We start from the raw sequence: 14,528 nt of genomic DNA on the forward strand, positions 1-14,528 counted from the left end.
TAAATACATCCCTGTTCCTTACACGTGTTTACTTCATATCATAAATACATCCCTGTTCCTTACACGTGTTTAATTATTATATTGTCTGTAAGTACGGTTAAGCTGAAAGTTCATGCCCTGTAAAAGTGTTAACACTTCCAGACTAGTTATAACCACATCATACAGTAGATTTAGTAAATTAGGTAAAACTGTCAGATATAATTGGGCAGTAACTTCGTTTTCTCTGCACCACGTGGTGTTGTTATTACCAAATTATTTGGACTACAGTTTCCTTGGCGGGTGATCTAAAATAAAATGTGCATGTTAAACAGAAAATGAATGTGAATAGTGCTACACTAATGCGTTTATCCTGTTGCCAAAACATTGCATGTGATGCCGATCAAGCCGAATTTTTCGCAAAATATCTTGATAATGAATAGTTTGACATAGGCTCAGCAGATTGAATAGCTCAGCAGATTATGCAATCCTCATAATATAACATAAAAGTCTCTAGGACCCCTAGCTACCAAATATGGTAGGGTCCGTACATTGAAAATTATATTAACATAAAACAATGTTGATTTTTCTGTTGACATGTATACATGTTAATGCCATTAAACATAAATAAATCCCATTTGATCTAAAAAAAATAAATTTTGATATACATAGTACACACGTATATACCAACACGTGTAATCCTATGGAAGAAATAGTTGCCATCTATATAGCTAATCTGGATCGAATACCAATAGTCAACGGACTGAAGGTGCTATTAATCTTTCAGATTCAGATTTGAGCGCGGATATGTTATTAATATGACCCACACAAACACACCTTTGGGATAAGTGAGAACAATGGTACCACTTTCTCAAGTGGACACTTACACATGACTTTCTATTCATCACTTATAGACAGTTACCTGGCCGAAGCCTTTTGTCCGAAACAATGGTACCACCTTTATGACTAGCCTGTCGGCAAATCAAATCAGCCTCAAAGGAACAATGTGTTACGTAATCTATTGACACTCCATGTTTATAATCTCCTTGCCAATAGCTATTTCCGTTAAAAACTGAATTTGTAACGCACAGAGAACAAAAATGTATGACTCATGTTTTGGCCGAAATGCGCGACCCTTGAAACCCTTTGATCTCGGTCAAAGGTCATTCGTCTATGTTTGTGTGGTTTATTTTCTCTATTATGATCCCCCATATACGGAAAAATTGATCTTTAGCTCTGGATCCCCTAGCTATACTAACGTGGTGCACATGGCCGTAGTCGTTGTAACGTGATGTCAGAAAACCCCGTTACCCAATTATTTTTATCATATTTCAAATTTCGGGACTTGCAATTACAAATTGAGTATTAATACAAAGAGGTCTTATACATCGTGGATCTCAAAAAATGTTACAATCCGAAGAAAAATATTAAAAAATAATGGCTGTCTCAGTGTTTAGCCAACTCACATGACAGTCGGAAGCAAAATAATTACTCCACACAATGACTTTTATCTCACCTCATTTAAGCCTTTAAAGATATAGTGATTTACATAAAGCAGAGACAATCCTACTGTCTGTTCAATTAGCTTAGATTTTTGTTTTTTTAAGATAGTTGAAATTTTTTTTTTTTTGGCAAAGTCATCAAAGAAAAGTAATAGAACACTTTTAGACCCGACATGATTTATGCTTTTGAAATTCCAAAGTTCAATTTTTAACCCCATTTCTATTCAATTTTGCCTCATTTTGGCCGCTTATCGAAGGTAATCTAGGTCCACCGAATGAGTTTGCGACCTCGACACAGATCCATTGAGATGTCCATCCTCAGATTAGGGAGTACATCAGTGGCCTACCGTGGCCGCTCCTACCCCGGGGGCTGAAGAAAATTCAATTTTGCCGCCCCTTTCCCAACACCCCGAAGAGGTTGACCCAATTTTTTTTTCCGGTTGTTTGAAAAAGTGAAGAGCAAAAAAAAAAAAAAAAGAAAAAAAGGATTTTAGGCGCTAGCGCCCTAAAAGCAACACATTTGATGTATAGTACCATTTTTTCATAATTATTTATACTTTTTCAAAATTTTCCGCCCTCTTCTCTTAACTAATTCTTTTTGCCGCCTCATTCGTTTTTGGCCGCCCCTCCTGCTTCCGCCGCCCCTTCGTTTTGGCCGCCCCCTGCTTTTACCCCGGGGCTCGCGCCCCCAAAGCCCCCCCCCCCAAAAATACGCGCATGTACACGACGTCAAGTATGAATAGTGTAGACCGTTGAATTTAAACAATAGCGTTAATATGGCATAGTATGGCAAGCCGTATGCGCGGAAATCAATGAATTACCCTTACTTCCCGTATAACACCCCTCCCATTATACCGCAGTATTCATAATCATTATGAATATTTTGAGACCTAATTTAATTTTTTTATTTGAAAATATTCTACCGGTATAGTTTGTATGCAGCCAGTATAAGTTTTATAATATTAGGCCAAAAATTATTACAAATTTATTTTAAACAAGCACACCAATGAACCTAGACCCTCCCTCGGGTCCATGGAGAACGACTGGTAATGTAGATTATATAACATTAAATAAACCCGATTCGGATTTGGAGAGCTATTATAAAAAAATAAACAAGTTGGTTTGTAGATTAATTGAGTTTTCGTCGACGCACAGTGCTCCAGGAGCACTATAACTTTGTTGCCATTAGTTAGGGCTTAGTGGTGTGTTGGTTTTAATCTTTGGAGTGAAGGAGAAGGTGGTTTTAGCTCTAATTAATAATAAATAATAATAATAAATAATAAAAATAATAATTATTTACCCAGAGATGGAACCGAGACTGTGGGACAGTCTACAATGAACCTTGAGTGCTGCATACAAAGTTCAATATTGTATTTGTTTGAATCTAAACATAATTGCTACTGTAAATTATGACACACATCCTACACAAAATAAATAAATAAATAAATATATAAATAAATAAATAAATAAATAAATAAATAAATAAATCCCTTCTGTCCCTATGGGTTTATGGTTGGTTGTTTTATTACCACAGAGCATCCGATGATCAAGTGGAACAGTGATTACGTTACCGCGCCTATTCAATTAATGGTTCAATCCAGAGCTCGTCGGAAAAGGTTATGGTACCTGACGTTCTACAGATTTTTCTACATATTTGTAAACAATTGAGTTTTTATCATCAAATTTGTCAAGTGCAACTTGAAAACTTGTTGGGTCTGACCATATTTAGCAACATTTAATTTATTATTTATCACATTTATCGCTACTTTGTCAAATATTGAATTAAAACAAGAATCTAAGCTAATTGAACAGACAGTAGTTGGTCTGCTTTCCCCTAGCGTCGCGTGATCGGATCAATACTTTTTGAAATATCCCAACGTATAGATGAGTATAGAAATTGGACCAGGTGAATGTTGACATGCCTCAGTATAAAAGTGACTGTTACTTTAAAACAAAAGTTCTAAATTACACAGAAAACAATCCTGATTTGGCCGACATCATGCAACACTACCGACCAAGAAATACTTTTCGATGCCTATTTTCATTTAAAAGCATCCTTAAAATTGTAACGGGGATATCGAAAAGTGTTCGTCATCGAAGAAAAATGTTTCAGATATGCAAACAACTTACATCATGAAAGCTTTGCATTGCGGAAGTTTGATGCTTTCCAGTAGAGCGTAGTGGGGTACCCACTCAATGGCGTCAACATCATTATTCGAGGCGTGCAAAGTAAGAGATTTGATTTGTGCTTCAATTCGTTGGATTTGTATACCTCAATGTAGGGGTATTGCAATACCCCTGTACACGACGTTAAAAACTAAACACCAAAACATAAAAAGGCACAAAATATAAAATAGGAATATGAGAAAAGACAAAGGGAAAGAGAGGAAAAGAATAGATGGAGACAACAGAGAGAAAAAAGCAAGAAAATACATCACAATGAAAACGGTAAATTATGGGAAATATGGCAAACCACCGAAACGGAATTCTTAAAGGACAAATCCAAGTGCAAAACAAAATTTATGTGAATTGAAGCGATTCTGCTGGCCACTCATTGTGCTTACCATTTGCATTTGAACCTCGCCCTATTCCTGCAGAACTGCCCAGCAAACGCAAAACGTTTTCGACATCATTAGCAAAATGTTAGAAAAGGTTGCCAGAAAACGTTTAAATGTCGGGTTATATAGAGGGTATAAAACGTTTTCATAACATTCAAAAACATTTGTTGATTACCTACTGCAAATATTCTAACATAATGTTATTTAAGGGATCTGGAATGAGCGTTATGAGCGTTTCGACAGTATTTTTTGTGGGACATGAGAGCACATCAGACATATCGAATTGCATTCTGAATGCAAAAAATGTCTTTCTGATATCAAATGATTTTCATTTTTGAAATTCACGATATAATACAAATTTTATGACAAATTATTAAAATTTGATATTTTTCACATTGTTGATATATAACAGTCCTCGAAGTAAATTTTATAAATCTAATGATATATTTTTAAAACGTTTTAAAAACATTTTTGTGTTTGCTGGGTGCCTATGCCTCATTTTTTAAACCTTTCTGAATAATCGGGTTTTTTTCTATCGACAGATCACGAGAACCAGTCCATGTTGATTACGTAAGTACCCGAAACTGATATTATTCCTTTGTCTGATTTATATCGGTACCACTGAAATTTGATTAACATTTTCGATTGACATGTTCTTGAAGATTCCATCTGAGTTCAGTATTCAAATAGGTCTATCAAGATGGTCTTTTAATTAATGATCAAAGATAACAAATTCCAACTACTAAAAGGTCTATAATAATACAAACTCAACATGCATCTTCAATAATGGTCAATCAATATTTATGAAATTGTGAAAATCATGAAAATGTGCCGATTCGTTGTGGGTTTTCTCATAAAGACGAACTCCAGATAACTAAAACCATCACTTTGAATTAAACTGACCGTAGAGGGCGGCGTTATCGAACAGTGCGCCGAGTCGTTTTGTCCATGGCCGCTATACACGCACTCGGCGGAACAGTTTATAATACTGGCATTCGTCAATATGTGTAAATCTCGACGGTATAATAACAGAGATATAACATGACATAACAATGCTGTGTTAATTTTCAAAACATTACACCCTGACTAAGTGTGTCTTCATACTTTTCATCGAAAAAGCCACCTTTCAATTCCTTCCAAGCTACCAAATGATACCGATTGTTTTTAGTGGCTGTCACCAATTGACTCTATTCTGAATACCTTTAAGAAGGCTCTTACCTTTAAGTGTTAAGTGTTAAAACATTTGTGAAATATTTTGATATATATTAAATGACCAAATTTTAATTTTCGAATTTTTGAACGTAAATGAACAAAATAAAACCGTAACTTTTGACGTTTTTTGGCAGAATTTTGTAGGCCTATTTCAGCGATTATTAACATCGTCATTTTCAATTCCGATTACCCTAAAAAGTTATAAAAAAAAACATGATCCGAAAATATAAGGCAATGAAAATAATGAAGACCGGTAGATTATGAATAGTATCAAATGACATAGGATTATCTAATGAAATTATATTTCACAATACATTTGAATTTTTATACGGTTATTAATTCCTGTCGAATGCTGTGTTATTTATTTATAAGTATGTTTGTTTATCAACGTCCACTGTTTTCTCCACTATTGAAGCAGGTATTGCGCAGGTTCCAATGTGGATTAATACAGAGTGCACCTCAAAATATGTTACAATCCAAACAAATTCTTGGTTTACCCGATTCATATATCAGTAGAAAGCAGATACACACAAAGATTATGGTGATTTACATAAAGTAGAGAATCTTAGTTTGTCCACTTTCCCCTATACGTAGCGTGATGTGATCAATACCTTTTGAATTGTTTATGGCTCAATGTATAGAAATTTGACCAGGTGAATTTTGGAATGCCCAGTATATTGGCAGACACTTTAAAATAAAAGCTCTAAATCACCCATAACTACATCCTGACTTGGTCGACAACATGCTACATACCACTGATGGGGCAATAGTTTCGGTGTACCTTTCTTCTAGTAAAAAATATTTAAAATTGTAACAATTTTGAGATTCACCCTGTATGTCTCATGTCTGAAACTCTAAAGTCTTCTATGTTGTTTGAAGTTTATGAATAACAGGGAACAAAGGCAAAATTACATACAAGTAATTTCATTATCCTCCTCAATTTTTGAAATAATGTATATTTGTTATATGTATTGTTTCTTTCAACTTTACAGCACCGACAAGCTGCAAAGAATTATTATTATTTAATGTGCACGACACGCATGTCGTTGTATCATGCAAAGAAAAACAATAATGCTATCCACCCTTCTATTTGGAATGAAATATATATATTATTCTTATGGAAAGCACTTTAAACAACCCTGGACCAACATCTTTGCTATAAGCATGTCAAGCCTGTATCTAGGTTCCCAAACTCAAAGAAAGCATGATTAACTGGACCACTACTTTTAACATACTAAAGGTGATGCATCATAGGTGGTTATAAGTTGGAACAAGATTTCGTGCAAAAGTTACTTGCGCTTACTATATGTTATACAAGCTATCATACCAAAACGGTGTCGCTCAGTTTCATTTGTGTTCAAGGCAAATAAACCATAAGTCATTCATGCCCGATGTCAGTTTAATTCGTAAACAATACTCAAACGGGACGAAACCTAAATGTTCCGCACGCAGCAAGTTTCGACGCGATTAATTTTACCTCTGCGTAAAACTCATGCAGCCGTTGAGGGCGATAGATTCACTTTTCATATCTAACGTAAAGATATTTTTGTCGCAAATCAGAGGTCGAAAATGAACAGGACAAGAACACCTTGTCAAATTAGTCTATTACTATTAATTAATAATTGTTCCAAGCTTTTGCCACATAAAGATAATTATGCATCACTTTTCAAGCACGTAAAGATGTTATCAAAATATTATGAATTTTGTAAACCACAACTTAAAACCTGGTTTGAATAATATGGTAAAGCCATACCCAATGTCAATCCCTATCATCAATATTACACTCGAAAAGGATCACTTTGAAATTCCCCTTCAATATGTCCTTTGACTCTTGGTGAAGGCTGAAGCCCATGAGAGGAGGTCAGTCGAAACAAATGGCACCAACCTTAGTTTTGTAAGTTGAGTGTCAGGATCAAAAATACAAAAACAACATTGGTACCACTAATGTAGCAAGAAAAATGACCACATCATCATGCATTTTATTATTTATTTATTTTATTTATTACACTTTATCACTGGCACAGAATTACAAAAAAATATATAATATTGCACATAAGTTACATCAAAAATTACACAATATTATGAAAGGAACAATATTTGTTTTAAAAAGTCCAGTGAATGGCTGGAGCGAACAGGTGCCAGGCACCTCTAAGACGCCCCACCAAAATCATCACGGTAGGAGCGGTGCGTTTGATTCACCATTGACTGTCTTATAACCTGTAAATTAATAATTGACTATCCCCAATGACCCAAATGGGTCAGATGAAAAGATATAATATGTAAAGCAACGGTTCATCTCCTTACCAACACCTTTCTTCACCTTTTATTATCCAAATGCAGTTTAAGTCCTTCGGTGTAGACGAGTTTACCACTGATGTCAAATGTTTACATTGAGGACGCCCTCTGTTGTTTCACAAAAGGCAAAATAATACAGCAGGGTTTATGGCAGACCCCAAACCAAACTTGCAAAACAATTTTGTGATTATATAGCCCTTGATCAATAAGTTGGCTGTGGTCTTTTGCCCTGCATTTTTTAAATCTCAGACCAACAGAGGGCGTACCAAATGTAAACACATGTCAACTCGTCTATATCGCTCAACATACATTTAAAATCACATTTCAATTTCCAACCTTTTTTTGGTCGACTTTTCTTCTGTCTTTTCCTCGGTCTATTTCTCTTGAAAAATTGTGGTTTTACTCGTAATATTTTGTGATAATTATCATGTGCATGTTCGTCCTTTATTAACATCATGTTCTCACAAATTATTTCCAAAGAATCCCCATGGTGATTTGAGCCTGCAGACACAGTAACGATAGTTCATGAATTTTTGAATGACATTCCGGGACAAAATCTTAGTTTGTATTAATGATGAACTATTTACATATTGATTTTAATATTCAATACAACGACACTTTTAATTCACGTGGGACAATATACATAATTATTTTCATATTTGATTTAAACGGGGTGGATTGTTACGCTCAAATCACTTCCGGGGGTTTGTCCAGTTTGACGTGACCGTTCCAGCAACACTGATATGACTTTTACATAAAAAAATGAAAGTTTACGAAAATGAAATGTGCATGATATTTGACCTGTTTTGTTTCCTGCCTTTCCTTCAATCATTTTACACATATCCAGCGGAGAGTCTGGTGCGGGAAAGACGGAAAACACCAAAAAAGTCATCCAGTATTTTGCCAACATTGCTAGTGCCTCAGCAGGCGCAAAACCTGATCCTCAGGCTAAAGGGAAGAAGGTAGTTATGCCTAAATAATACTAGCCACCGGGTCAACACCTCTTAGAATCCTAGCCTATGATTTCTAAATGTCATTACATACCTGCATGCAATCATTTCAATCATTTCTTTTGGCATTCATTTTCATATTTCGAACTCTATTTACTAACATTCATAGCACCATTGTGACCGGATATACTAATATTCCATTGTGCTCAAACGATTTTAAGGAAGAGTAAAACAATCTAAACTGACAACTTTCTACTGTTGCCCAGTTTGCTGAGTGTTCTTAAAATGTTACCATTTGGATTTCATTTTGATATCAATCTGTTTTTTGGTATGAGCTACTTTTTAAAGGCTGAACAATCTCACATGATTTCGCAAGAGTGAACAGCAGATTGATAATTAACTTTTTTTTTTAACCTGCACATGTTAACTATTTTTGTCTTTAAAATAAGACTGACAAATTCAAATATAACGAGTTAAATCAATAATGTGCGATTTGCAGTTTTAAGGCCTAACAATCACACATGATTTTGCAAGAGCGAACAGCAGATTTATAATTTAACTCTTTTTCGAAACTTGCACATGTTAACTATTTTTGTCTTTAAAACAAGACTGACAAATTCAAACATAACCAGTTAAATCAATAATGTGCGATTTGCATTAAAAATTGATTCCCTCTTCAAATATGTTAGTTTCAGCTTTGGATAAATTATGTCCAGTTTTAATTTACAAGACGTACAACCTATTTAAGCCGCATATTAATGATTACGCATTCTCTTCCACCGAGTTTGATAATCTCGAGGGTTGGTAAATAAACCCAGGATCACAGGGTTTGTTATAAAAATTAAAGCATTTCAGGCGTAGTCTTTTACAGGGTATAAGTACATCATTGGGTATTACAATCGTGCAAAAAGTAGAAAAGTAGAAAACTTGAGGCCGTCGCTGTGAGCAAATCGCACATTATACGTTTTATATAGCATTAAAACAGAAGCTGAAATCAATGAGCAACTTCATTTGATTTAATACAATTCATAAAAAATCAAACAAAGAAGCAAAATATAAACACTCGGTTCTCATAGTTTTGGTTGAGATATTGGACTTAATCATTATCTTAAGTTAAAAGAGAGATAAAGTTTAAACGTCTTTTAAAGACGATGTTGGTACCTTTCTACCTAGCTATCCAAAGCCCATCCCATCCATACATTTCGGGCTGTGCAATAATTATGAGCCCCAGGGGAGGTAAAATGTTCAAACAGCGTGCAAACAATTGCATGCCCCCCTCCCTCCCACACTCGGCCTGCCAAAAATTGCTTGCCCCATTGGCCTGCCTAAAAATCTTTGCTCCCCCACTCTCCACATACTAAATTTGTTGGATCCCGATTTGCAAACCTTTTTGATGGGTTAGATTATAAAATGCGAGCGTAGCGAGCAGAAATTGTGTATATTAAATGTTTCGTACCATTTTCCAAAGCCTTTTTAAACCTTTTAAAAGGTGCCTTATACATGTGTGCCAAAAATCGCTTGTCCCCCTTTCGGGTTGCCAAACATTTTGCTTCTCCCGGCTTTCCCTCCACCCCCATAATTTTACCCTCCCTCAGGACTCATATTTATTGCACAGCTCCTAATATCGACGTATCATGGGATCTCTGCTTATGTGATTATCTGTAAAGCTTCTGATCTCCACCGTCTTGTTATACATCTCCATCAAGATTATGAAGATAGAGATAGGATAGCAAGTATGGTAGCTATGCTGAGGTCTTACTTGTATGCTTGCATCCGGAAGAGATTTCTACTAATTCTCATTAATATACTTGAAGCAATTTTGAACAATATTTTTAGAGGTTAATGAAATCAAATCATGATCCAGAAGGCCAGAAAAAGGAACGTTAGTGTTACTTGGTAAGATTAAAAATATCCAGATGGGAGGGGAAGAAGTTATTAATGCGAGAAAACAAAAAAGATTTACTCAAAATCATTGAACTTATTATTGTGTATTCAACTATTTCCAAAGTGAATACCGCTGCCTGGCACAAATGCAGACTTTAGTCAATATTGAAGATAAAATAAACTTGTTCACTTTGAGAGGAAAAATTTGTTTAATAACTGTTTTATCATCTTTATTTTAATAAACAAAACCTGTTGGTGCATTTCTCAGTTTTTGTAGAATCTTTAAAGATGAACTTATTCATTTATTTATTATTTCAGTTGCTTCAAGTCTCCCACTCTTAGTAAATAACCATGTTTCTACTCTTATTAACGAATCCATCTTAGAGTTCATTACTGTTGCATGTATGGTTCCTGCTTTTTTTCACACTATGGCTTCTTTAAAGCGATAGTCCAAAACACCATGCCAATCAATAATAGCATCATAGTACATACTACTGTTTAGAAAGTTCCGTGAAATGAATATGCAAGATAAGGGTAAATGCATGTACAAACATATGAGCTGGCAATGAAAGTTCATTATTTTTACCATTATTACGAAATGATGAATGTTGCTTGATGGCATCATATCATTTATAAAGCTCTTTCAACTGTTCAAAGAATGTACATTTCACGTTAATTATCCTCACCATATATGATAAAGACAATAAGAGGTATATTTGACCCAGTGGTTAGTATAAGCCTTGGCTGTTTTCGTGCGCTGCACCATGTTAACTCTAGCCACTTTCAAATTATTTTTTCGATGGCTTCGGAGTTAAGATGATGCATCGCGCCTTCTCGACCCGAACGTGTGGTGATCTTGATCATGATATTATCTAGCATTGGCTGACTAAACCCGAGCTCCACAGTCTAATCTGTGCCTCGGTATAGTTGGTCAAAATGGGAATTTGCTACTGTAAGTATTACAATTCTAAATCTATACTACTACACTTTTCTGTGTATATGAGACGCGGCCTATCCGATTTAATTACTACAATTCCAAAAGTGAACCTACGTTATCGTAATTTGTAGAAACTAAAATATTGACGAAGACATCGTTACAAAGAAAAGCTCGTAATTGCGAATAACGATAACTTTTGTCAGGAAATAAGAGGAAAAAACCCGGTAACAATACTAATTTTGATTTGATTAAACATACAAACATACATTATTGCTCTTCAAGAGTATCAAATTCCCAACAGCAATAGTGCTTACTGCGATCAAAGGATGTAAGTGGGTGGAGCATGAAGAGGTTATATGTAAGTAAAATGTAATGTAGATAAAGTTAAGTAAAATAAATATATAAATACATAAGTAGTGCTTGTTAGTAAGGCATTCCAGCAATAGTTGACATCACTTCTGTGATGGGATTGAGCGATGACTTTGAAGAAGTAGTTTGGTTTGTCAAGATCTATAAAACAGTACCAATATTCGATCAAAGTATTCAACGGTGGCTGTAAATGTAGTTAAATAACGCGGGATACAATACGAGGGTCATTGTTGTATGAATAGAACGTATATTCTGTTTATACATTGTATAACTATGGATGGCTTCAATTATGAAGCTACATTACAGCTGTCGTAAGTTGTTAATACTATTTATGCAATTCAAGATTTATTTCATTCACAAACGATCAGATAAGCGATTGCTCTAAATTTGGTAATTAAAATAATCTCCACAATACAGACATATTTTTCAAAAATCGTTCATTGAAATATTTGATACTTGAAAAATCTTTTTGACAATCTTAATTTATTCTTTTGTCGCCCTAATTATCTTGATTTTACCATCAAATGGAAAATATTTGGTATTTGAAAGCTAATACATGTTGTTTTCTGAAAACTGTTTTGAAAGGGAGTTTACAGAAACATCGGATGTATGCTACTATTACTTGTGTCAGATAGATTAAAGAATTATTAGCTATTGACACATGCGTATGTGAGTTTTAGGTAATGGAGTTAATTACAGACAAGATTATCTCATTATCAGTTCAAGACCTTGAACAAATTTCAACAATTATTTGTTTTCATTTCGATCACTTTAGAAGCATACGTTGAATGCAAATTCGTTGCTGATTTTTATATTTCAAATTTTGAAAATGATTTTGCAAAGAGTTGTCGTCAGGTGGATTTAAAAATGTTGGACAATTTGCGTTCTGATCGCTGCTTGCGATATAACTAAAATTGTATCGCTAATTGTGAATAACAATCTGAAAAATAAATAGATCGCTGTGATTGAATATTGGGACTCTACAATCTTGATATTTCTGAACCACCACTGGATTCGCGATATTGATCTGCACATTCACTTTTTCCCGACACGACAATTGATCCTATTCCTTCCTCTATTCTACCTAAAATCGTTCAGTACCTTTCAAACTTTTTGTTGCTGCATTTCTATAATAAGTCAATACTGAGTAGATACATACAGTAGATATAGTTTTGAACAGTCGTAAATCTCACTTCATACACGCATAGAATAGTACGATCCATGCATGGTAGGTATATGACCTTGACGAATTATAGGATCGTTTTTGGTTAGAGAAATGCACACTTTCGCTATAATAACCCATGAAAGGTACTGACGCGATGCTCACCACAATGGATAGTCTTGCGTAAACCATTATATACCATACCGATTCTTACCAATTTTACATTACTATTTACCTTTACCATACCGGAATGCAACATCCTGCATCAAATTGGTACAATAATTATGCTATGAAAGCATGCAAGCATTGCCACATACATTGCATCCTTATTTCAGCAAAGCAAAGTATGTATATCTGGCTCTATAGGAATACTTAGCTCTTCATAGGTTAGTGTAACTACTGGATATGACGGCATTATTTCAACATCAAGAACAAGGAGCATGGAGATCGGCATCATTGCCATCGCCAGCTACTGGGAAAGCGCCACTGTGCGGTAATGTTTATAATATCCAAACGCTCATCATCATTGATTGATTGCTGATTTATTGTAACGTATCATATATATTATAAATTTTACAACTTTCGCTTTTCTATTATCTATAATTATGATTATGATTATTATGTATATTTTACAAATTGCACACATGGCTGAAATTTGATTTGAATCACTTGCAATTAGGGCAATCTAGAAGACCAAGTTATCCAGGCAAATCCGCCTCTGGAAGCAATTGGTAATGCCAAGACCACCCGTAACGACAACTCATCTCGCTTTGTAAGTACCAAATCTTATGAAACATTCACTCAATATGTTACCATTTTAACCATTTCCATGCCTCTGTTTCTTCCATCAAATCAATGGAAACTTGTAGGGAAATCTTGAGGACCAAGTCATTCAAGCTAACCCGCCCTTGGAAGCTATGGGAAATGCCAAGACTACCAGGAACGATAACTCTTCCCGATTTGTGAGTAACATGACGGCCAGAGTAGTTTCAGTGTGCAGTGAATGGTTGGCCCAACGACAACTATACATCAAATCATAGATGTCTTTGTCCTTTATACTAAATTACATATTCTGTTTCAGTATATTAACCATTCTAGCTGATTTCATCACGTGAATATTTGTTGTTGTTGTGGTGGTGGTGTTTCCTTTTTTTCTTTTGTTTGTAGCGTCTTTTGTTTTTATGAGACATTAAGAATCCATAAGTAGTCGTTGGACACAAAATTATGGTATCGGCCTAATGGACGATGAAAATCGGACACCGTAATAGCTAAAGAGTTATATATCTTCGCTGCTCCACGTATGTCAATCGGAGTTGTTCATCTTTAAAATGTAGAATGTTATTTTGTATTTGTAGTGGTAGACGATAGCTCATGTGGTACGCTATTTGTGTACTATCTGTGGCTTGTACGCCCTTCAAATAAGGAAAACATTCTTAACTTTAAAATTGAACATTAAGTGGCTTCGTTCCACGATATAGTCCATACGTTATTTCCATTTTTGCTGTTGTTTAATGTCAGTATGTGCATGTAGTATTGTTTGAAGTTTGTAACAATGATTTCTTTTCAGTAGAAGACAATACAGTTTCTTATATTTTCATATATTATTGTTATGTTACATCTGATTGACATTGATAACATAATTTCAATGTAATGCCACTGTCACTGTTCAGTATACCAATCTAT

At 34.9% G+C, this 14,528-nt stretch overlaps 1 protein-coding gene across 1 annotated transcript in view; it reads left to right on the top strand.

Moving 5' to 3' along the window:
- Positions 1 to 14,528, top strand: part of LOC140164866 (myosin-16-like) — an 83,480-nt gene that overhangs the window by 26,018 nt on the left and 42,934 nt on the right. Inside the window, exons 5-7 of the mRNA XM_072188247.1 lie at positions 4,579 to 4,606; positions 8,391 to 8,505; positions 13,715 to 13,807. Of these exons, the coding sequence (XP_072044348.1) occupies positions 4,579 to 4,606; positions 8,391 to 8,505; positions 13,715 to 13,807 (236 nt within the window). The remainder of the gene's footprint in view (positions 1 to 4,578; positions 4,607 to 8,390; positions 8,506 to 13,714; positions 13,808 to 14,528) is intronic.

This window comes from Amphiura filiformis, chromosome 11 (assembly GCF_039555335.1).
Source record: "Amphiura filiformis chromosome 11, Afil_fr2py, whole genome shotgun sequence".
NCBI lineage: Eukaryota > Metazoa > Echinodermata > Ophiuroidea > Amphilepidida > Amphiuridae > Amphiura > Amphiura filiformis.